The sequence below is a fragment of the Mustelus asterias genome, chromosome 24 (assembly GCF_964213995.1).
Source record: "Mustelus asterias chromosome 24, sMusAst1.hap1.1, whole genome shotgun sequence".
NCBI lineage: Eukaryota > Metazoa > Chordata > Chondrichthyes > Carcharhiniformes > Triakidae > Mustelus > Mustelus asterias.
The window spans coordinates 1,655,374-1,680,843 of NC_135824.1; the positions used below are offsets into that span (position 1 = coordinate 1,655,374).

The following is a 25,470-nucleotide window of genomic DNA, read 5'->3' on the forward strand; positions in this document are numbered from 1 at the left end:
CCACCCTTTACTATTTATGTGTGTGTAGAAGACTTTGGGATTCCTTTTTATCTTGGCTATCAGTTTCTTCATACTCCCTCTTTGCTTCTTTTATTTGCTGCTTCACTTCTCCTCCTGAACCTTCTGTGGTCAGCTTGGCTTTCAGTTGTATTAGCTACCTGAAATCTGTGATGAGCACACTTTTTCTTCTTTATCTTAATTTCTATCTCTTGTGTCATCCAGAGAACTCTGGATTTTTTTGGCTTACCTTTCCCTGAATAAACAGGAGTTGTATCTTAGCTGGATAAGGTGGATGATGTTTTGGGACTATAACTGTAGTAATTCTACACTTGCTCTGCTTCATTGGTAGGAGGAAGAGAAAGAAATTAATAGAATAAGTTTGGAGTCAAGAGTCCGGAAGAGTTGTAAGTACAAGGGGTTCCATTGTAACATTAGATAGTCAAATAAACTAGAGACCACAACAAATCTCAATAAACAAAGCACTTGGGAAGTCTGAGAGTATCAGACCCCGCTATATAAAATTGTATCAAACTATTTTCAATATTTTCTGTATTTTTGTATGCTTGTTTTCTATTGGCAACAATATTGTAGCATTTCATTGTATAAAGTGGGATGGGACTCCCATTAGTTTACTTCAGATGAGGCCTAACTGGTGTTTTAAAACCACCAGTAAGGAACTGGTGTTCCTTACTTTTGTATGAATAAACCAGGGATCACATATGCTTAACAACGATAGTGATGCTTGCATTGTAATTGTAACAGGGTGCCATGTAGCTCTGCATATCTTTATATTTTCCAAACTGAGTGAGTAGATTCCTGCTCAGTGAAGAGTTTGTTGAGTCACGTGAGACAGGCTCATTTCCTGCATCTTTCACTTTATGTGGCCTGGGGTTAGATGGTGGAAAATGGGACTGGTTTGATTTAAGGATTGAAACTAATGGTAATTATTCTGCAGTCCTTTTAAGTTTCAGTTTGAAAGGGATCAGATAATTACAGTCAATTATTTCTGAAATGAGGGAATTTAGGCTTCATTATATTTTAAGCACAATTACAGGGCTTGTTTTTAGCACCCAGTATCATTGGGCGGCATGGTGGCACAGTGGTTAGCACTGCTGCCTCACAGCGCCAGGGACCCGGGTTCGATTCCCGGCTTGAGTCACTGTCTGTGGGGAGTCTGCACGTTCTTCCCGTGTCTGCGTGGGTTTCCTCCGGGCGCTCTGGTTTCCCCCCACAGTCCGAAAGACATGTTGGTTAGGTGCATTGGCAATGCTCCCTCAGTGTACCTGAACAGGTGCTGGAGTGTGGCGACTAGGGGATTTTCACAGTAACTTAATTGCAGTGTTAATGTAAGCCTACTTGTGACATTAATAATATAAAATAAAAACTTTAAACATTGTGTGCTATTTATCAATGACACACCTTTGTGCCTATAATTCCCTACACACTGATCCAAGTATCTCCAATGACAGATCTGCTGGGCAGAGTGGCTGCATGGAGAAAGAACCTGAGAATCAATGACCCTGGAGCCACTCTTCAAAATGACTTGGAAGAGAGCTTCATGGACAGGGAGTAGGGCAGGTGTCTGCTCTCTTGGGAGTGCTGCAAGACACAGAGGGACCAAATGAGAAAATAGCCTTCCAAAGGAGAGTGGGATGAAAGTAATGCATTAGATTAAAATTGCAAAATGCTTTCAAGTACACAACCACACCCAGCGTTTTCAACTGTTGAAAATGATTAAGCTGCAATCATGCCCAGAATAGGTTTTCCTGATTGTGTAATACAGCCTGACCGTCCTGCAGACTGAGCCTAAGCAATCTGGCCAGAGACACCGGTCCTGTTTAAACTTGCATCTCTTATTCACTGGTTTGTTCTGATTATATTTAGTAGACCTGGAGGTTTGGGAAGGCTTGTTTTTAATGTTGCATGTTTCATATTTCATGTTTTGCACTGAAGTATTTAAAATATTTACAATGTGGACTATTTTTTTCCAGCATCATTAATTTTTTATTTCCTTCCTAAAAGCTTATGTCACCATGAGGAAAGGTTATTTGTTTATGTACAACCTGGTGCAGTTTCTGGGCTTTTCCTGGATCTTTGTCAATATGACAGTGCGGCTCTTTGTGTTGGGCCAAGGTGAGTGATTAAGCAGCCAGTAAAGCAGTGTGAGATTTCGGGTTAGCCGCCTGCTCCTGTCATTGTGAATTCCTTTTCCTAATGAACCTTCTATTGCTGCTAGGAGACAGTGGATTGTTAGATTAATTCCTTGGGATTAAGAATGTATTAGATGTGATTCTGAAGGGGATTCAAATTTGCCTTTGGATGGTTAGACAAAGCACCCCTCCCTGATACATTTGGATGTGGGTTTGATCATCTGGACTTTTTTTTAAAAAAGCAAAATGTGCAATTTGCAAAATCTCTACAATTTCTCAGAATCTGAAAGCAGCTGGAGTGGAGAGGAGTGATCCTTTACTGTTGCAAACTGCTTGCAGGTTGAAAATAAAGATTTTGGTTATTGCTGAGCATTCTACACGGTAGCACAGTGGTTAGCACTGCTGCCTCACAGCTCCAGGGACCCGGGTTCAATTCCCGGCTTGGGTCACTGCTTGTGGGGAGTCTGCACGTTCTTCCCATGTCTGCGTGGGTTTCCTCCGGGTGCTCCGGTTTCCTCCCACAGTCCAAAGATGTGTGGGTTAGGTGGATTGGCCATGCAAAATTGCCCATAGTGTCCTGGGATGTGTAGGTTAAAGGGATCAGTGGGGTAAATGTGTGGGGTTGTGGGAATAGGGCCTGGGGTGGGATTGTTGTCGGTGCAGACTCAATGGGCCGAATGGCCTCCTCCTGCACTGTAGGGTTTCTATGCTCTATGTTCTATCCCTGGAACAGATTTTATGTTTGCTGTGTTCTGAACTGCTCCTACTCCTTTTGTCTTAACTGCAAAGAGGCTGCAACTCCGAAACCCATTCTTGCGGATGAACTTGAGTGCCAGAGTATAATTAATTCAGAGACTCAGTTAGTGTATAGAAATTGGTTAAACTAGGACAATAAATTGAGATCTTTAGTTGATAAATTGTACATTAGGTTTGATAGGCACCTCGGCAGTAAATTGGAACAGACTGAATGGCTCGGGTTTGTGACATTTTTCACCTGATATCCAAATGCGACATAACAGATTCGACCAAAAAATTAATGTAACAAAACTTGCCCAGAAGTGGAAAGGTTATAAATGGGCTGTGAAATTTGCATGCTGAATGTTAGAAACGAGATAATTTGGAAATGTTGATAGATCAACTCCTGAATGTTGGCGTGGTTACATTACTCCAGGCATATTTCTTTTAAGAACATTAAGAATATAAGAACTAGGAGCAGGAGTAGGCCATCTGGCCCCTCGAGCCCGCTCCGCCATTCAGTAAGATCATGGCTGATCTTTTCATGGACTCGGCTCCACTTACCCGCCCGCTCACCATAACCCTTAATCCCTTTACTGTTCAAAAATTTATCTATCCTTGCCTTAAAAACATTCAATGAGGTAGCCTCAACTGCTTCACTGGGCAGGGAATTCCACAGATTCACAACCCTTTGTGTGAAGAAGTTCCTCCTCAACTCAGTCCTAAATCTGCTCCCCCTTATTTTGAGGCTATGCCCCCTAGTTCTAGTTTCACCCGCCAGTGGAAACAACTTCCCTGCTTCTACCTTATTTATTCCCTTTATAATCTTATATGTTTCTATAAGATCCCCCCCATTCTTCTGAATTCCAATGAGTATAGCCCCAGTCTACTCAGTCTCTCCTCATAAGCCAACCTTCTCAACTCCGGAATCAACCGAATGAATCTCCTCTGTACCCCCTCCAGTGCCAGTATATCCTTTCTCAAGTAAGGAGACCAAAACTCTACACAGTACTCCAGGTGTGGCCTCACCAGCACCTTATACAGCTGCAACATAACCTTGCTGTTTTTAAACTCCATCCCTCTAGCAGTGAAGGACAAAATTCCATTTGCCTTCTTAATTACCTGCTGCACCTGCAAACCAACTCCTTGAGATTCCTGCACAAGGACACCCAGGTCCCTCTGCACAGCAGCATGCTGCAATGTTTTTACCATTTAAATAATAGTCCATTTTGCTGTTATTCCTACCAGAATGGATGACCTCACATTTACCAACATTGTACTCCATCTGCCAGACTCTTGCCCATTCACTCAGACTATCTATATCTCTTTGCAGACTTTCAGCATCCTCTGCACACTTTGCTCTGCCACTCATCTTAGTGTCATCTGCGAATTTTGACACACTACACTTGGTCCCCAACTCCAAATCATCTATGTAAATCGTAAACAATTGCGGTCCCAACACTGATCCCTGAGGCACACCACTAGTCACTGATCGCCAACCAGAAAAACACCCATTTACCCCCCCACTCTTTGCTTTCTGTTAGTTAACCAATCCTCTATCCATGCCAGTACGTTGCCCATAACACCGTGTACCTTTATCTTATGTAGTGTTCTTTGGTGCGGCACCTTGTCAAATGCCTTCTGGAAATCCAGATACACCACATCCACAGGTTCCCCATTGTCCGCTGCACATGTAATGTTCTCAAAGAATTCCACCAAATTAGTCAAACATGACCTTCCCTTCATGAACCCATGCTGCATCTTACCAATGGAACAATTTATATCCAGATGTCTCGCTATTTCTTCCTTGGTGGTAGATTCAAGCATTTTCCGTACTACAGAAGTTAAGCTAACCGGCCTATAGTTACCCGCCTTTTGTCTACCTCCTTTTTTAAACAGTGGCGTCACATTTGCTGTTTTCCAATCTGCGGGAACCACCCCAGAGTCCAGTGAATTTTGGTAAATTACCACGAGTGCATTTGCTGTTTCTCCCGCCATCTCTTTTAGTACCCTGGGATGCATTCCATCAGGACCAGGAGACTTGTCTACCTTTAGCCCCATTAACTTGCCCAACACTACCTTTCGTGATAGTTTCTTGTCCTCACCTGCCATAGCCTTCCTGTCACAAATTTTGGCATGTTATTTGTGTCTTCCACTGTGAAGACCGACACAAAATACCTGTTCAATGCCTCAGCCATTTTCTCATTTCCAGTAATTACATCCCCCTTCTCATCCTCTGAGATTCTTTCCACTTAGAAAGGAAACAAGAACTAGAGGACACAGCCTCAAAATAAGGGGGAGTCAGTTTAGAACAGAGTTGAGGAGGAACTTCTTCTCTAAGAGGGTAGTGAATCTCTGGAATTCTCTGCCCATTGAAGCAGTGGAGGCTACCTCGTTAAATATGTTTAAGTCACAGGTAGATAGATTTCTGATCAATAAGGGAATTATGGGTTATGGGGAGCGGGCGGGTAAGTGGAACTAAACCACTATCAGATCAGCCATGATCTTATTGAATGGCGGGGCAGGCTCGAGGGGCTAGATGGCCTACTCCTGCTCCTATTTCTTGCGTTCTCTAAAGGACTAATGTTTACTTTAGCTACTCTTTTTCATTTTATATATTTGTAAAAACTTTTGCTATCTGTTTTTATATTCTGAGCTAGTTTACTCTCATAATCAGAGTCCTGGCTAGAACCTTGTAGATAGTGCAGGGACATTAAGGAGCGGCTCATTGCTGAAAGCACAGCACTGACTGGCTCTTCTCGCCACAGCATAGACAAAGATAAAGTACAACATTGCACTCCCCAACATAATTCCACCTCATCGTACCAAATCCTTCTGGGGATTTTGTACAGTGGTATAAGAACAAAGAAAATTACAGCACAGGAACAGGCCCTTCGGCCCTCCAAGCCTGCACTGACCATGCTGCCCGACTGAATTAAAACCCCTACCCTTCCGTGGACGATATCCCTCCATTCCCATCCTATTCATGTATTTGTCAAGACGCCCCTTAAAAGTCACTATCGTATCTGCTTCCACTACCTCCCCCGGCAGCGAGTTCCAGGCACCCACCACCCTCTGTGTTTAAAAAAAACTTGCCTCATACATCTCCTTTAAACCTTGCCCCTCGTACTTTAAACCTATACCCCCAAGTAATTGATTCTTCCACCCTGGGAAAAAGCTTCTGACTATCCACTCTGTCCATGCCCCTCACAATCTTGTAGACTTCTATCAGGTCGTCCCTCAACCTCCATCGTTCCAGTGAGAACAAACCAAGTTTCTCCAGCCTCTCCTCATACCTGGCAACATCCTGGTAAATCTTTTCTGTACCCTCTCCAAAGCCTCCACATCCTTCTGGTAGTGTGGCGACCAGAATTGAACACTATATATTCTAAGTGCGGCCTAACTAAGGTTCTATAAAGCTGCAACATGAGTAGCCAATTTTTAAACTCAGTGCCCCAGCTGATGAAGGCAAGCATGCTGTATGCCTTCTTGACTACCTTCTCTACTTGTTTTGCCACTTTGTGACCTGTGTACCTGTACACCCAGACCCCTTTGCCTATCAATACTCTTAAGGGTTCTGCCATTTATTGTATATTTCCTATCTGTATTCGACCTTCCAAAATGCATTACCTCACATTTGTCCGGATTAAACTCCATCTGCCACCTCTCCGCCTAAGAATCCAACCGATCTATATCCTGCTGTATCCTCTGACGGTCCTCATCGCTATCCACAAATCCACCAACCTTTGTGTCGTCCGCAAACTTACTAATCAATCCATTTTCCTCCAAATCATATATATATTACAAACAGCAAAGGTCCCAGCACTGATCCCTGAGGAACGCCACTTGTCACAGCCCTCCATTCAGAAACGCACCCTTCCACTGCTACCCTCTGTCTTCTATGACCGTGCCAGTATGTGGAATGGGTTCGGCTTAATCCATTTTAACTTGGATTGGACGTGCATTTAACCTGCAATGTGATTGTGTTTTATCTGACGTTGTCAGAGCTGGCATTACACTTGCCCTTGCTAATGATTATATTTCATATGTATTGCATCTACAGATTCCTTATTTGATACCTTCCATGCAGTTGGTGATGTGATGAATTTTTGTCAGATATTTGCAACTTTGGAGGTTATAAATCCGTTGCTGGGTTTGGTGAGAACAGGACTGGTGCCAGCAGTGATCCAGGTACAGTAATGCCCTCTGGTCAGGGCAGCTTGAGTGGGTAAAGGGGAAGGAATATCAAGGCAAGAAAAAGTGCACACTTTTTTTGGTTGGAGAATGTTTGTTTTTTTTAAACCCTGGCCCTCGACCCTAGCTCTATTCCTGTATAGTCTGTGAGAAACTGGGATGTAAATAAAACTGAACTTGACTATTGCAAAAAGAAATGACATGCTGTTAAAGCTTTTCATCTTGCACTCATCTGAACAGACACAAGAACAGCAAATTTCAAAGGGAGCAACAATTAATACTATGAGACAAGGGTGCTGATTGGCTGCAAGTTGGCAACGATCCCAAGTATGGAAAGAATGACATGAACAATCAACTTAGATTTATCAATCAGGCTCGTAATGTGGCTCATTTAGGCTTGCTAGAAGCTACATATATTTATACACAGGGCCCTATCTTCTGACAGAACATGTCCAGGCCTCATCACTCAGTCCCCAATTAAAGCTAATATGGAGAGAGCCTTTTTCAATTAAACAAAAGCATTGAGGACAACGGTTCCCTGGTGATTGCTCCTTGGCAATCCCTCAACTGATCAGAGTCCACTTGCCAACCAATCAGCACCCTTTTCTCATGCAGTATAAAGTGTTCCCTTTGAAATCTGGTATTCTTACATCGGTCCTGATGAGTGCAAGTTGAAAAGCTTCGACAGCGTGTCTTTATTTTAACAATACCCATTCTGTATTAGCACTGCTGCCTCACAGCGCCAGGGACCCAGGTTCAATTCTGGCCTGTGGTCACTGTCTGTGCGGAGTCTGCACATTCTCCCCGTGTCTGCGTGGGTTTCCTCCGGGTGCTCCGGTTTCCTCCCACACTCCAAAGATGTGTGGGCTAGGTGGATTGGCCATGCTAAATTGCCTCATGTGTCAGGGGGATTAACAGGGTAAATGTGTGGGGTTACGGGGATAGGGCCTGGGTGGGATTGTGGTTGGTGCAGACTCATTAGGCCAAATAGCCTCCTTCTGTACTGTAGGGATTCTATGATTACCAAAACTGAATATATGCTTACAATAAGTTTTCAAAACAGCTTCTCTCTATGAGGCATGAGTCACTTTTCTATTAATCAATTTCCATTTCTTCAGCAATTCTCTGCTACTTATGATGTGGATGTTTTTGTTTAACAGGTAATTGGGAGGAGTACGGTTCTGTTTGTGGTGATTGGAAGTCAGGAGGAAATGCAGAATAAGGCAGCAGTGTTCGTTGTTTTTTATCTGTGGAGCATCATTGAAATGTTCCGGTTTGTATTTCTTTTGTTTTTGAGTTGAGTTTTCAGTGTGATGATGGCCTAAAGAACCTGGTCCTAGGATAACTCCCAGTGACATCTTAACACAAACACTGTGCTAACAGACCCAGAGAAGAACATTATGGGCAAAAGATCAGATCCAAAAAATAAAGCATTTAATTTACCCAGGGGAGGCGATGGCCTAGTGGTATTATCGCTAGACTAAATCCCGAAACTCAGCTAATAAGAACAAAGAAAATTACAGCACAGGAACAGGCCCTTCGGCCCTCCAAGCCTACACCGACCATGCTGGCCGTCTGAGCTTAAACCCCCTACCCTTCCAGGGACCATATCCCTCTATTCCCATCCTATTCATGTATTTGTCAAGACGTCCCTTAAAAGTCACGACCGTGTCCGCTTCCACTACCTCCCCCGGCGACGAGCTCCAGGCACCCACCACACTCTGTGTAAAAAATCTGCCTCGTACATCTCCTTTAAACCTTGCCCCTCGCACCTTAAACCTATGCCCCCTAGTAATTGACTCTTCCACCCTGGGGAAAAAGCTTCTGACTATCCACTTTGTCCATGCCTCTCATAATCTTGTAGATTTCTTTCAGGTCGCCCCTCAACCTCCGTCATTCCAGTGAGAACAAACCAAGTTTCTCCAACCTCTCCTCATAGCTAATGCCCTCCATACCGGGCAACATCCTGGTAAATCTTTTCTGTATCCTCTCCAAAGCCTCCACGTCCTTCTGGTAGTGTAGCGACTAGAATTGAATACTGTATTCCAAGTGCGGCCTAACTAAGGTTCTATAAAGCTGCAACATGACTTGCCAATTTTTAAACTCAATGCCCCGGTTGATGAAGGCAAGCATGCTGTATGCCTTCTTGACTACCTTCTCCACCTGCATTGCCGCTTTCAGTGACCTGTATACCTGTGCACCCAGATCCTTTTCCCTATCAATACTCTTAAGGGTTCTGCCATTTACTGTATATTTCCTATCTGTATTAGACCTTCCAAAATGCTTCATTTGTCCGGATTAAACTCCATCTGCCATCTCTCCGCCCAAGTCTCCAACTGATCTATATCCTGCTGTATCCTCTGATGATCCTCATCACTATCCGCAAATCCACAACCTTTGTGTCGTCCGCAAACTTACTAATCAAACCAGTTACATTTTCCTCCAAGTCATTTATATATATTACAAACAGCAAAGGTCCCAGCACTGATCCCTGAGGAACACCACTTGTCACAGCCTTCCATTCAGAAACACACCCTTCCACTGCTACCCTCTGTCTTCTTTGACCGACGGTAAGAAGTCTCACAACACCAGGTTAAAGTCCAACAGGTTTATTTGGTAGCAAATACCATAAGCTTTCGGAGCGCTGCTCCTTCGTCAGATGACCTAGCCAGTTTTGTATCCACCTTGCCAGCTCACCTCTGATCCCATGCGACTTCACCTTCTGCACCAGTCCGCCATGAGGGACCTTGTCAAAGGCCTTACTGAAGTTCATGTAGACAACATCCACTGCCCTACCCTCATCAATCATCTTCGTCACTTCCTCGAAAAACTCGATCAAGTTCATGAAACACGACCACCCCTTCACAAAAACATGTTGCCTCTCACTAATACGTCCACTTATTTCCAAGTGGGAATAAATCCTGTCTCGAAGAATCCTCTCCAGTAATTTCCCTACCACTGATGTAAGGTTCACCGGCCTGTAATTACCTGGATTATTCTTGCTACCCTTCTTAAACAAAAGAACAACATTGGCTATTCTCCAATCTTCTGGGACTAGTTCTGGGGACCTGGGTTCGAATCCCGCCACAGCAGATGGAGGAATTTGTTCAATAAAAAATATCTGGAATTAAGAATCTACTGATGCTGTCCTTACCCGGTCTGGCCTACATGTGACTCCACAGCCACAGCAATGTGGTTGACTCTCAACTGCCCTCCAAGGGCAACCAGGGATGGGCAATAAATATTGACCAGCCAGCGATGCCCATGCCTTATGAATGAATAAAAAAATCCTTATTAAAATGTCATTAGATTTCATACAATGAATTACTTTTAAGAATAGAGACATTACAGCACAAGTGGCCATTCAGCCTAATTTTGCCAGTGCCAGTTCCAATAGGACTTTGCATTCTAATCCCACTCCCCTGGATCTACTTATGTTCTCCCTCTTCAAGCAATCCTTTATAAATTGTGTCAGCTTCTTCTTACAGTAGCACAGTGGTTAGCACCACTGCCTCACAGCATTAGGGACCCGGATTCGATTCCCAGCTTGGGTCACTGTCTGTGCGGTGTCTACATATTCTCCCCTTGTCTGCGTGGGTTTCCTCCGGGTGCTCCAGTTTCCTCCCATTGTCCGAAAGACGTGCTGGTTAGGTGCATTTGTTGTGCTAAATTCTCCCTCAGTGTACCCGAGTAGGCGCTGGAGTGTGGCGACTAGGAGATTTTCACAGTAACTTCATTGCAGTGTTAATGTAAGCCTACTTGTGACACTAATAAATAAGCTAATATTTTAACCAGCTACTAAATTGTATGAGAGACCAACCTCCCTCTGCCGCAATAATTCAGTATCACCTCTTCCTCTCTTCCCCCTTTCACCCATAGCTTTCATTGGGGACTTGAGGGAGGAACCTGAGGTGAAATGTTGCACTGTACCACTGGATAAAATGTACATAAACAGTTCACATTGGATCCATTACTTTCTGAATTGCGAACTGATACTTGGCCTAAATACCGTAGAGGTGGCTATGTAACCATTTAGTTAATGAATCTTGCATTAAGGGCAATAGAACAGAGGGGCCTTAAATGCAAACTAAAGTTGCAAAAAATTAATCCATTCCAACCTTTTTCTTTGCAAGATGGTGGCTCTCACTTTGTTTAATTTACATTTTAGCAACCACATAATTTAGACTGATTCACTGCACTAATGATTTTCTGCCAACTCTTATCTGCACAGTGCACACCAGGTGACAGGACTCTGCTGCACCATCATCTTCACTTCCTTCCCTTTGCATTGAGGGAAACAGCTCATCCTGCTGGGCTACTGCCAGGGGACCAGTGTTTCTCACAAAGCCCTGCCTAATGGCAGAGCACTTACTGTAAGAATGGGACACATTTCACTGACTGACGGGACAACATTTAGCTTTGAAGTGGTATACATCTGAATTGTAGGTGGACTGCATATTAATGGTATCTACTTGTTGACAGAATGTACGTAAAGCATTGTTTCTTACTGAAATAGGTACCCATACTACATGCTGTCCTGTATAGGCACAGAGTGGAGAATGCTGACCTGGATCCGATATACCATTTGGATTCCTCTTTATCCACTCGGAGTCATTGCTGAAGGTTAGTTGTGAAATTTGTACATATTTAACATGATTGAAAGACTCTGCTCTCTGGGAGAAATGTGAAGTTGGTTTATGCTGCAGAATTCCTCAATATATCTAGCAGTATGTGCTCCTTCAAAACTTTGCACATATTAACTACAACTCTCTTATTCCCCTCCTTCACAGCTGTGTGTGTGATTCAATCTATTCCATATTTTGATGAAACAGGAAGATTTAGTGTTCTACTGCCCAACCCGTTCAACATCTCATTCAGTTTCTCCTACTTCTTGCGAGGTTACCTTGTTGCTATGTTCTTGGGTGAGTTCTGTCTCTGTTTTCTGGAACACTGGACAAATTGCTCTCTAATTTTTGTTCAGTATATTCCTTATTATCAACACAGTCAATATGTTAAGTGTGTGAGGTAAGCACAGGGCCTAAACTTAAACAAGGACACGATCAATATTTAAGAGTGAGGAATCAATGTGCAGTGTCTTCCTCCACTGGAATTCTGTTTTTGACACAGATTGATGCAGCACCAGGGCTAAAGGGAGGGAGTTTTAGAATAACACAGACAAAATATTATAGGAAGTGATTAAAAGCTGATGGTGATTATAAGAAAGCAATGTTATTGAAAGGTTTGGTGACGTCCCAAATGATATCAGACCCATGTTTCTTTTTGTTGGAATAATGTGGAGAATTTTCTGTTTGCCTTTTGTTGAAAACGCAAGTTGAGAAGGACTCGACAGTTGTTTCAAGTTTCCCTTCTGGGATTTACAACTTGACATTAATCAGCAGCCATGCCCTTAACGCAAGTTAGTCACAGAGAGGCTGTTTTCCTTGGCTGGGGATCTAGACGTTTGAATCAGATATGAGTTGTTATGATGGGATTCTCTCTTTTTTTTTCTAGGGTTGTTCATTAATTTCCGACACCTCTACAAACAAAGTAACAAGCGTCTCCACCCAAAGAAACGCAAGCTGTGCTAGAAGAGATGTCTTTGTTTCTGAGTTGGAGAACCACCTCAAATATTTTAATTAAACGTAAACTTGCTGCCTTTATAAACACTGTACTTTTCAGGAGGTGAGAAAAGCTACGGCGAAATGTCAATAACCTTCAGTAACCTGTCACCCTCCTGCCATATGCCACCTTCGCAAGTATAGTCATTTGCACCTCATCAGTCAGCCAGCGTGAGGAGTATTTTGCAATAGCCAAGCACATGCCTTGGTACCGAAGGAAATATTCACTTTGCCTTTTTCCCCTCATAAATATACATATTTGAAGAAATACACATTCATGTGGAAGAAATTTGATATTTAACAAGTTATCCAGCACCCTTGGTAAAAGTGTATTTTTTCCAATTACAGCAGAGTAATTTTATAAATTAAAATTGGTTTTATGTTGCAATTATAACTTTGATTAATCCAAGGTGACTGAGCAATCAATGGTGTCTCCAAACCATCAGTGGGCATTATTGGACAGATTAATAACATTGTTGTTTCACAGGCTTTCTGAAATTAGGATAATTCATTTTAAATTGGGTAGTTTAACCGTCCCCCACCATCTATTATTCTGTTGTGAGAGCAGGAGCCATGTTTCAGGACTCTGCTGATTTCAGCTCAAGGTGGATTGGGGGGGGGACGGACATTCCACCCATCATTAGACCCCCTTCTCCATTGGAGAATTGCAATACAGACTCTGAGATTAATTCCTTGGTCTAAAGTTACATCCACTGAGCCACCCTGCAGTCATATTTATGAATGTTAATGTCACAAAGATAGTGACCAAACGAATTGAATGAGGATGGGGTATCTTAATATAAATTATGAAGCTTTAATCTAGTGTGAGAAGCAAATGGCCATCAAAAAACTGCAAGAGTAAAGCTGCTGGGCTGGGTTGTGTCTCTCAGTTAAACCTTCCAAGGTTGGATCATTACCATTCACACTCAAATATCTGATCACTTAAAATATATGCAAGCTGTTGAATTTTCATTCTTATTATTTTGTGTTTTTTAATGGAAGCAGAACCAAGCAGCTTAGAGTAGAATATTCCCAGTCTTGTTAAAAGTTTGAAAGTATAATAGAATGAACAGGCTTTCCTGGGGGATAGTTAGAGATGGGAAGCTGCTGCTTTCATTAGAAAGGACTCACTGTGACTTGAATAAACTGTGAACGTTAGTGAAAACTAGTGGTCATAATTTAGTTTATCTCCATATAACGAGGATTTATTGTCAAAGAACATTACAGCGCAGGAACAGGCCCTTCGGCCCACCAAGCCTGCGCTGATATGCGGTTTCTATCCCTGTTCGTCTCCTGTTCATGTGTCTGTTAAGATGCACCTTGAACTTTGCTAATGTGCCTGCTTCCACCACCTCCACTGGCAGTGTGTCCCAGGCACCCACCACCCTTGTATGGAAAACTTTCCCTGCACGTCTTCCCTAAACTTACCACCTCTCATCTTAAACCTGTGCCCTCTTGTAGTTGACCCTTCCAACTTGGGACTTGTCCTGTAAGACTTGGCTGTTGGTTCATCATGTGTCCAGGTGTCCCCTCTACAGTTCGAATTGTTCCACTTTTACATATTGTAAATCTCATGTGAATTGAAATGTGATGGAACTTGCACCGTTCCTTGGTGTGGATTATATGGGCAATAATGATGTAATGACTGGGCAAGTTCAAGCAGATTCAAATAATGTCACCAACAAGATCAACAGTTTGAGTGCATAAGTTAAACTACTGTAATCACATTTGGATTCCAGAGCTTTAGCCAGTATTTTCGAGGATCAAAAACAGTAGTTCCAACCATTTATTCAAGTTAATGGAAAATTGGTGACCTTGTTTATTGATTTTGAGTTTTGTCACATAGCCACTGAGGTTTCTGTCGACACATGTAGTGATGACAAGATTATTGGAAACAATACGCTGAACTGTAAAATATATGGAGTATAATGGACACCGTAGGGATTATTTCAAGCTGCTGTTTGGTCCAGGGGTTTAGATAAAGGCATGAGATCATAGTCTTAAAGTCAGCCTCTGGTATCTGTGTAGCTTGGGTCATAGAGTCATGATGGCACAAGGACATTGAGCCCATCAACTTCATGCTGGCTCTGTATAGAGGACTCCAATCAGTCATCTATCCCTTTAGCTCTGCAAGTTTATTTCCCTTGGATGCCCATCCAGGTTCCTTTTCTCTGATTGTCTCCATTTCCACCACCCTCATGGGCAGCAAATTGCAGGTCATTAAGAAAGAGTTCTTCCGTGTGTCACCTCTGTATTTCTAACCCAAAACCTTGTATCTGTGTCTCCTACTTCTTGTACCATCAGCTAATTGTACAGTGTTTTGTGTATTCTATCTAAACCGATCGTTGTCTTGGACACCTCTATCCAATCTCTCCTCAATCCCCTTTGCCCCAAGGAGAACAATCCCAGCTTCTCCAAGCTAACATTGGAGTTAAATTCCCTAATCTCCAAAACCATTCTGGTAAACCTTGCTTCACCCTCTCTAGGGCCTTCATATCCTTCCAAAATTGGATGCAATACTCTAGTTGTGGTCTAACAAGAGCTCTGTAAAAGGTTCAGCATAATTTTCCTGCTTAACATTGCTCTTTAGAAGACTAAAATCCCGTATGCTTTGCTCACTATTGTCTTGAGATTTCCTGTCACCTTCAAAGATCGATGCACATGAATCCCAGCACCCTCTGGCCTTACACAGTCTGGAACTGTGTCATTATTAAGTCTATATTGCCTCTCCCTTCCACCAAAATGTATCACTCTGTAATTAAAATTCCATCTGTCACTTCTCTGCCCATTTTGCGAGCCTATCTGAGTCCAGTTGCAGTAGATTGGTATCATCCTTGCTATTGGCCACACCTCCAATTTTGAAATGTTACTCCCTTTTCCAATATCCTCACACAGACCCTTGGGGAACACTCATCATCCTGTCTGTAAACCAACCATTTACAACAACTCACTGTTCTGCCGTTGAACCAGATTTTTTTTATCCAGGCTGATAACTTGTTGAACATCTTTCTGGCAAAGGAAGAAGCTGGAGCCAGTCTGCCTTCATCAGAGGTTTATTCACAAAACCCTATGTAACATCCAGACAGACTACTTTTCCTTTCCACACAGCTTCTCCTCCCACAGGTGGAAACTGTTTTTTATATGTTTCCAAACTCCCCAATCAGTATCAGCTGCCCTTCATCACAACTGGAGCATGCGTTCAACTGGCACAGTATTTACAACATTAACACTGACACCGACTCTCCCTATTCCATCAACCTTTTAAGAGCTACAACGGTTTAATGGTTTATAATAGGAAATTAAATGTGTGTTTTGATTACATTATTGAATCACGAATTGAACTGCCACTGTAACATCATTTGAACTGCACTGAAATCAATTTTATACGTTAAAATTATAAGTTAATTGAGTATTAAGGAGTGACAGAAACTCTGATACGAATTAAATCTTTGTACAATGTCCTAAAACCTGGATTGAATAATTTATTTAAATTCTATCCAGTTAATTATTCTTTGTAAGCGGATAGTGCCTGCTTTTGTTTTTACTTATTGTTACGTAATGGTTGGAGGAAACTGTGAGAGAGAAATGAGTTGGTTAAAGAACCAACCACAAAGTATATGTCATTGAGTAACAGGTCATTTAATATTACAGTTTAGAATGGATTTCTAATATTACAAAGTATTTACGGCACAGAAACAGATCCTTTGGCCTAACAGGTCCATTCAGGTGAGCTTCCTCTCACTTCATCTGATCTATCAATAAATCCATTTATTCCTTTCTCATGTTTAGCTAACTTCTGCTTAATTGTATCTTATCTATGTTATTTATTTCAAGTACTTCCTGTGGTTCCACATTCCACATTCTGACCCATCTTTGGATAAAGAATTTTCTCCTGAATTCCTTATTGGATTTATTAGTCACTATCTTGCATTTATGGCTCCTCGTGCTTTCCCCACAAGCTGAAACTTGCGGATGTCAACTGCCTACCCTATAATAATCTTAACCACTCTATCATGTCACCACTCAGCCTTCTGTTTTTCAAGAGAAAATAGCCCTAGTCTATTTACTCATTTCTGATAAGTATAACCTCTCAGTTCTTGGATCATTCTAGAAAATCGTTATTGCATCTTCTCCAGTGCTTTTATACATTTTTTTTATAATTAGAGACTACAATCATAGTACTCCAAGAGTCGCCAAGGAACTGTACAAGTTGAACATTACTACTCTGCTTTCAATTCTTTCCCTCAAAATGAACTGCAGTACTTTTTATGACCTTGATAATGAACAGTAGACATACAACAGTAATCATACTTTGCATTTCTGTAGTGCCCTTAAAGAAAGAAAATGCCCCAAGTGCGGTTACAAGTGGTGTACCTCAGGGATCTGTTTTGGGGCCACTGCTGTTTGTAATATTTATTAATGATCTGGATGAGGGTATAGTTGGGTGGATTAGCAAATTTGCTGATGACACCAAAGTCGGTGGTGTGGTAGACAGTGAGGAAGGGTGTCGTAGTTTGCAGGAAGACTTAGACAGGTTGCAAAGTTGGGCCGAGAGGTGGCGGATGGAGTTTAATGCGGAGAAGTGTGAGGTAATTCACTTTGGTAGGAATAACAGATGTGTTGAGTATAGGGCTAACGGGAGGACTTTGAATAGTGTGGAGGAGCAGAGGGATCTAGGTGTATGTGTGCATAGATCCCTGAAAGTTGGGAATCAAGTAGATAAGGTTGTTAAGAAGGCATATGGTGTCTTGGCGTTTATTGGTAGGGGGATTGAATTTAGGAGTCGTAGCGTTATGTTGCAACTGTACACAACTCTGGTGCGGCCGCACTTGGAGTACTGTGTGCAGTTCTGGTCCCCACATTACAGGAAGGATGTGGAGGCTTTGGAGAGGGTGCAGAGGAGGTTTACCAGGATGTTGCCTGGTATGGAGGGGAGATCCTATGAGGAGAGGCTGAGGGATTTGGGATTGTTTTCGCTGGAAAGGCGGCGGCTAAGAGGGGATCTTATTGAAACATATAAGATGATTAGAGGTTTAGATAGGGTGGATAGTGATAGCCTTTTTCCTCTGATGGAGAAATCCAGCACGAGGGGGCATGGCTTTAAATTGAGGGGGGGTAGTTATAGAACCGATGTCAGGGGTAGGTTCTTTACCCAGAGGGTGGTGAGGGATTGGAATGCCCTGCCAGCATCAGTAGTAAATGCGCCTAGTTTGGGGGCGTTTAAGAGATCCATAGATAGGTTCATGGACGAAAAGAAATTGGTTTAGGTTGGAGGGTCACAGTTTGTTTTTTTTTTAACTGGTCGGTGCAACATCGTGGGCCGAAGGGCCTGTTCTGCGCTGTAATGTTCTATGTTCTATGTTCTAAGGCACTTCATAGGAATCAGACACAAGTTGCTAATGAACCAAAGGAGGTGACTAAAGACTTGATCAAAAAAGTAGGTTTTAAGAAGCCAGGAAAGGTGGAGATACTTTGGAAAGTTACAAAGATGGGAAAGGGGCGAGGCCATGGAGGAATTTGTACACAAATGAGAATTTTAAATTTGAGCAGTTGGTAGATTATTTGTGTAGATCAGCAGACATGGGTGATAGTTGAACAAGATTTGATGTGGAGTAATATACAGCCGACAGTTCTGGGTGAGCATTCTGCACAGATACTGAAAATATTTGAATAACATGTAGATTGTAGACTCTTTTTAATTGGATGAAATGCAATACTGATTTCACTAAAACTTGATCTCAGTAAAAGTTGTACATGGTACAGAATCTGACACCAACCATGATATGGGTGCCATGAATGCTGTTTCCAACACAGTTCCTACTGTTAAACATCAGTGGCTCAATTTGGGTGCAAGTCCTATATAAACCACATAGAATTGCCCTCCGAGTTTTTTTTTCCCTATACATGTTCTATAATCTTTTTGGAAGGTATTTCCATCATGTAACACTGTAGAACTCAATGTAGACCTGTTGGTAATACTCTGCAATATGATCTGAAGACTAGCAAATGATACCTTGCTCTTTGTATTTCCTCTATTTCTGCATTAACTGATAGCCCCAGCGAGATCAAGAACTTGCAACGATCAATAGGGTAGAAGAGCTGTTTCCTAACCTGTTGCAGAAAACTGCCTGGTAAACCAGTACACTGCTGGAACGTTGTTATTTTGTTTTACATGGTTGTACTTTTATAAATGCTTCCACTGAATTTGTTTTGAATGAGAAGTAATATTAGTATAGCATGCTGAAGAGGAACGGGGGACTTTGGGTTTATAGTTTCCATTGCTGCCCACCATAGACATAGACATTGAACAGTACAGCACAGAACAGGCCCTTCGGCCCACGATGTTGTGCCGAGCTTTATCTGAAACCAAGATCAAGCTCCCCCACTCCCTATCATCCTGGTGTGCTCCATGTGCCTATCCAGTAACCGCTTAAATGTTCCTAAAGTGTCTGACTCCACTATCACTGCAGGCAGTCCGTTCCACACCCCAACCATTCTCTGCATAAAGAACCTACCTCTGATATCCTTCCTATATCTCCCACCACGAACCCGATAGTTATGCCCCCTTGTAATAGCTCCATCCGCCCGAGGAAATAGTCTTTGAACGTTCACTCTTATCTATCCCCGTCATCATTTTATAAACCTCTATTAAGTCTCCCCTCAGCCTCCTCCGCTCCAGAGAGAACAGCCCTAGCTCCCTCAACCTTTCCTCATAAGACCTACCCTCCAACCAGGCAGCATCCTGGTAAATCTCCTCTGCACTCTTTCCAGCGCTTCCACATCCTTCTTATAGTGAGGTGACCAGAACTGCACACAATATTCCAAATGTGGTCTCACCAAGGTCCTGTACAGTTGCAGCATAACCCCACGGCTCTTAAACTCCAACCCCCTGTTAATAAAAGCAAACACACTATAGGCCTTCTTCACGGCTCTATCCACTTGAGTGGCAACCTTTAGAGATCTGTGGATATGGACCCCAAGATGTCTCTGTTCCTCCACAGTCTTCAGAACCCTACCTTTGACTCTGTAATCCACATTTAAATTAGTCCTACCAAAATGAATCACCTCACATTTATCAGGGTTAAACTCCATCTGCCATTTTTCAGCCCAGCTTTGCATCCTATCTATGTCTCTTTGCAGCCTACAACAGCCCTCCACCTCATCCACTACTCCACCAATCTTGGTGTCATTAGCAAATTTACTGATCCACCCTTCAGCCCCCTCCTCTAAGTCATTAATAAAAATCACAAAGAGCAGAGGACCAAGCACTGATCCCTATGACACTCCGCTAGCAACCTGCCTCCAATCCGAAAATTTTCCATCCACCACCACACTCTGTCTTCGATCAGACAGCCAGTTACCTATCCAATCGGCCAACTTTCCCTCTATCCCACACCTCCTCACTTTCATCATAAGCCGACCATGGGGGACCTTATCAAACGCCTTACTAAAATCCATGTATATGACATCAACTGCCCTACCTTCATCAACACACTTAGTTACCTCCTCAAAAAATTCTATCAAATTTGTGAGGCACAACTTGCCCTTCACGAAACCGTGCTGACTATCCCGGATTAATCCACATCTTTCTAAATGATCGTAAATCCCATCCCTAAGGACCTTTTCCATCAATTTACCAACCACCGAAGTAAGACTAACCGGTCTATAATTACCAGGGTCATTTCTATTCCCTTTCTTAAACAGAGGAACAACATTCTCCAGTCCTCTGGCACCATCCCCGTGGACAGCGAGGACCCAAAGATCAAAGCCAAAGGCTCTGCAATCTCATCCCTTGCCTCCCAAAGAATCCTAGGATATATTTCATTAGGCCCAGGGGACTTATCGACGTTCAGTTTATTCAAAACCGCCAGGACATCCTCCAAACATCTATTTCCTCCAGCCTATTAGCCTGTAACACCTTCTCTTCCTCAAAAACATGGCCCCTCTCCTTGGTGAACACTGAAGAAAAGTATTCATTCATCACCTCGCCTATCTCTACTGACTCCATACACAAGTTCCCACTACTGTCCTTGACCAGCCCTAACCTCACCCTGGTCACTCTTTTATTCCTCACATAAGAGTAAAAAGCCTTGGGGTTTTTCCTTGATCCGACCCGCCAAGGACTTCTCATGTCCCCTCCTAGCTCTCCTAAGCCCCTTTTTCAGCTCGTTCCTTGCTAACTTGTAACCCTCAATCGAGCCATCTGAACCTTGTTTCCTCATCCCTACATAAGCTCCCCTCTTCCTTTTCACAAGACATTCCACCTCTTTCGTGAACCGTGGTTCCCTCACTCGGCCATTTCCTCCCTGCCTGACAGGGACATACCTATCAAGGACACCCAATATTTGTTCCTTGAAAAAGTTCCACTTTTCAGTGCCTTTCCCTGACAGTTTCTGTTCCCAACTTATGCCCCCTAATTCTTGCCTAATCGCATCATAATTACCTCTCCCCCAATTGTAAACCTTGCCCTGCCGTACCGCCCTATCCCTCTCCATTGCAATAACAAAAGACACCGAATTGTGGTCACTATCTCCAAAGTGCTCTCCCACAACCAAATCTAACACTTGGCCCGGTTCATTTCCCAGTACCAAATCCAATGTGGCCTCACCTCTTGTCGGCCTATCCACATATTGTGTCAGGAAACCCTCCTGCACACACTGCATAAAAACTGCCCCATCCGAACTATTTGACCTACAAAGGTTCCAATCAATATTTGGAAAGTTAAAGCCCCCATGACAACTACCCTGTGACCCCCACACGTATCCACTGAGGAGTTTCATCACTGTGGCTGGGTCTGTAGACAAATTAAAAGCAACTGATTAGTCAGCAGCTCCATTATTACTGTATCATGTGACTACCAGGATGGTAGAAGGTGAATGAGCTGGATGTTTTTTCATCCAGCAATGCTTTTAATCTTGGGTCATGGTGGTTTAATTGTGGAACTACAATGTATTCCATATATATAAAGGAGGAGGATTCAAAGCAGCCAAAATTGCAAGAGGGATCCTCCAATATATAAATGTGTGTAATATATAAAATTGGATGTGCACAAGAGTAGTTTGCTGATGATGCTAAATGAAGGAGCAGAGCAAACACCACAAGTGCTTCAGTATGTAGGTTCACAAAGCAGGTCAGTTGGAGACAGGTACAGGTCCATAAAAGACTGAAATGATCCATTTTGGGAAAACAGGAAAGAAAGCATACAGCAAGTAGTAAAATTCACAGTGCAGGTAAGACAGAGCAAAGATGGTGGATAAATAGACCTCCTCAGAGAAGGAAGATCATGTGAAGAGAAGGTTATTAAAAAGGCAAATGGGGTTCTGGCTTTTTTACAGAAGAGTTATTGAACATAAAAAGCAAAGAAGTAATGTATTTGTGGAGGTCCAAGGTCTGGCCCCAGCTGGATGTGTTCTCTACAACTCTTCACCATATTCCAGCCAGGCCATTCAGGGCATGCAAAATATTAGAACAAAGTTCCACTAGAACCATTCCAGAAGTTAGAGATTTGTTTTTTCTGGGTTCCTGGGCTGTTTGCATCACTGTTAAGGCCATGTTAACTTTCTGTGCTGTTTCTCAATGAAAAGACAGAGGTATTGGCCTTCTTAAACTGTTAAAGTGTGTTGATGCTACAATGGGAGACTGACTCACGAACACTGAACAAAGAACAATACAGCACAGGAACAGGCCCTTCGGCCCTCCAAGCCCGCGCCGCTCCCCGGTCCAGGATTGAATCCTGAATCCAGGATCCCCGCCCAATTTTCCAGCCTATCTACATACCAATATCCTATCCACCGAGCTGTCCCTCACAGCTACGATGCTTTGTTCATTACAACCTATTAACTCACCCCCACCCCCCCATTCCAGACCATGTGATCTCCAGGGAGAGGCGAAAACCCAGAGTGAAAAACCCCAGGGCCAATATGGGGGAAAAAAAATCTGGGAAATTCCTCTCCGACCCTCTGAGGCGATCGAATCGAGTCCAGGAGATCACAATGGCCCTGATCGGAAAATGCTTCCCAACCCTAGTCATTTCCACTTCCACGAACACCATATGAATTCCCTGCCCCCGAGACAGGTTCCCAACTATCCGCAGTCTCGCTCTGTACTGGCACCAGCAAGATGATCATAGAATGAAGCCTTGAAACGAGAAACAAGGAACAATTAGCCCGCGCCGCTCCCTGGTCCAAACTAGACCACTCTTTTGTATCCCTCCATTCCCACTCCGTTCATATAGCTGTCTAGATAAGTCTTAAACGTTCCCAGTGTGTCCGCCTCCACCACCTTGCCCAGCAACACATTCCAGGCCCCCACGACCCTCTGTGTGAAATATGTCCTTCTGATATCTGTGTTAAACCTCCCCCCCTTCACCTTGAACCTATGACCCCTCGTGAACGTCACCACCGACCCGGGGAAAAGCTTCCCACCGTTCACCCTATCCATGCCTTTCATAATTTTATACACCTCTATTAAGTCTCCCCTCATCCTCCGTCTTTCCAAGGAGAACAACCCCAGTTTCCCCAATCTCTCCTCATAACCAAGCCCCTCCATACCAGGCAACATCCTGGTAAACCTCCTCTGTACTCTCTCCAAAGCCTCCACGTCCTTCTGGTAGTGTGGCGACCAGAACTGGACGCAGTATTCCAAATGCGGCCGAACCAACGTTCTATACATCTGCAACATCAGACCCCAACTTTTATACTCTATGCCCCGTCCTATAAAGGCAAGCATGCCATATGCCTTCTTCACCACCTTCTCCACCTGTGACGTCACCTTCAAAGATCTGTGGACTTGCACACCCAGGTCCCTCTGCGTCTCTACACCCTTTATGGTTCTTCCATTTATCGTGTAGCTCCTCCCTACATTATTCCCACCAAAATGCATCACTTCGCATTTATCAGGATTGAACTCCATCTGCCATTTCCTTGCCCAAATTTCCAGCCTATCTATATCCTTCTGTAGCCTCTGACTATGTTCCTCACTGTCTGCAAGTCCTGCCAGTTTTGTGTCGTCTGCAAACTTACTGATCACCCCAGTTACTCCTTCTTCCAGATCATTTATATAAATCACAAACAGCAGAGGTCCCAATACAGAGCCCTGCGGTACACCACTAGTCACCGGCCTCCAGCCGGAAAAAGACCCTTCCACTACCACCCTCTGTCTTATGACCAAGCCAGTTCTCCACCCATCTAGCCACCTCCCCCTTTATCCCATGGGATCCAACCTTTTTCACTAGCCTACCATGAGGGACTTTGTCAAACGCTTTACTAAAGTCCATATAGACAACATCCACGGCCCTTCCTTCGTCAACCATTTTGGTCACTTCTTCAAAAAACACCACCAGGTTAGTGAGGCATGACCTCCCTCTCACAAAACCATGTTGACTATCGTTAATGAGTTTATTCCTTTCTAAATGCGCATACATCCTATCTTTAAGAATCTTCTCCAACAACTTCCCCACCACGGACGTCAAGCTCACCGGCCTATAATTACCCGGGTTATCCTTCCTACCCTTCTTAAATAACGGGACCACATTGGCTATCCTCCAATCCTCTGGGACCTCACCTGTGTCCAGTGACGAGACAAATATTTGCGTCACAAGTATGTATCCAAGTTGGAATGGTATCTGAGTGAGAGGTGAAAACTAGATTAGGGTTCCTTCGCTCAAATAAAAGTGAAAATTGGTGAGTTTACCAAAATTAGATGAGCTGAAATATGGTAGTTTAGTGATTGTGTTACTGGATTACTGATCCACACATAGAAGTTCAAATCCCATCATTGCAGGCTGGGAATTTAAATTAAATCTGGAATAAATAGCAAATATGGTGAACATAGAACTACCAGATTGTCATTAAAAGCCCATCTGGTTCACTAATGTCCTTTAGGGAAGGAAATCTGCTGTCCTCACCTGGTCTGGCCTACATGTGTCTCCTGCCTCACAGCAATGTAGTTGACTTAACTGCCCTCTGAAATGGCCAAGCAGTTGTATCCAAGAAGGCAGTTCAATGCCATCAATAGCAACAAAGGATGGATAAATAGTCCACAAATGAATTAAAATTATGGAAGTTTGTTTCACTGGTTAGTGAGGAAAACATTCAAGTTCATCATAGAATGGAGAGGGGAAGTTAAAATATATATATTTTTACCTCAGAGGGTTATTGAGACACTGAAAATGGTGCTATAAATGATCACTGACGCACAGATAGCATCTTTTAAAAGGGCACTGCATCAGTATTTGAAATAAAAGATACAGGAAATGTTCACAACTTGACTGTGAAGTAAACTGCACAATAAGTATTTTTGCTGACTGTGATAAGATTGCAATCAGAAACGACAGTTTGATTAGTCGTCAGCAAGAACTTATTTCCATAAACGTAATCACAATTAACATCTACAAGATACTGGTTATGATAGCAAATTTGCCATTGCTCTGTAACTGGCAGTGAAGGCAACCCCAATAAAATTGCAACTGTCATCAAGTAGTTTAACAATAGTTCATTTTTAAAAATACTTTCAACTACTGAAGCCTTAAATTAAAGAAACCGACCACCTCGGGACTATCAATGGGCTAGATTTCAAATACATACCTAATATATCTGGTGTGTTTCCAATGAAGCTGATCATTGGTTTATCTTTGCTCCCTGCTTTAGTGTTAATATTTACTTAAAGATTGCATAGTAATGGACATCTTTTGTTGTCATACAGTCTCTGCCGCAAATGTTTACTGAACTCATTCAAATTCAGAATTTTCAGCGCATATGCATTCTTGTAAATGC

The 25,470-nt window shown here is 42.9% G+C and overlaps 1 protein-coding gene across 1 annotated transcript in view; it reads left to right on the forward strand.

Moving 5' to 3' along the window:
• The window catches only part of hacd3 (3-hydroxyacyl-CoA dehydratase 3), a 40,454-nt gene extending 23,979 nt beyond the window's left edge, over positions 1-16,475 (forward strand). Inside the window, exons 5-11 of the mRNA XM_078241148.1 lie at positions 350-404; positions 2,023-2,133; positions 6,949-7,076; positions 8,240-8,352; positions 11,596-11,702; positions 11,870-12,001; positions 12,591-16,475. Coding sequence (XP_078097274.1) covers positions 350-404; positions 2,023-2,133; positions 6,949-7,076; positions 8,240-8,352; positions 11,596-11,702; positions 11,870-12,001; positions 12,591-12,667 — 723 coding nt within the window. The 3' untranslated portion in view covers positions 12,668-16,475. The remainder of the gene's footprint in view (positions 1-349; positions 405-2,022; positions 2,134-6,948; positions 7,077-8,239; positions 8,353-11,595; positions 11,703-11,869; positions 12,002-12,590) is intronic.
• The last annotated feature ends 8,995 nt before the right edge of the window (positions 16,476-25,470 follow it).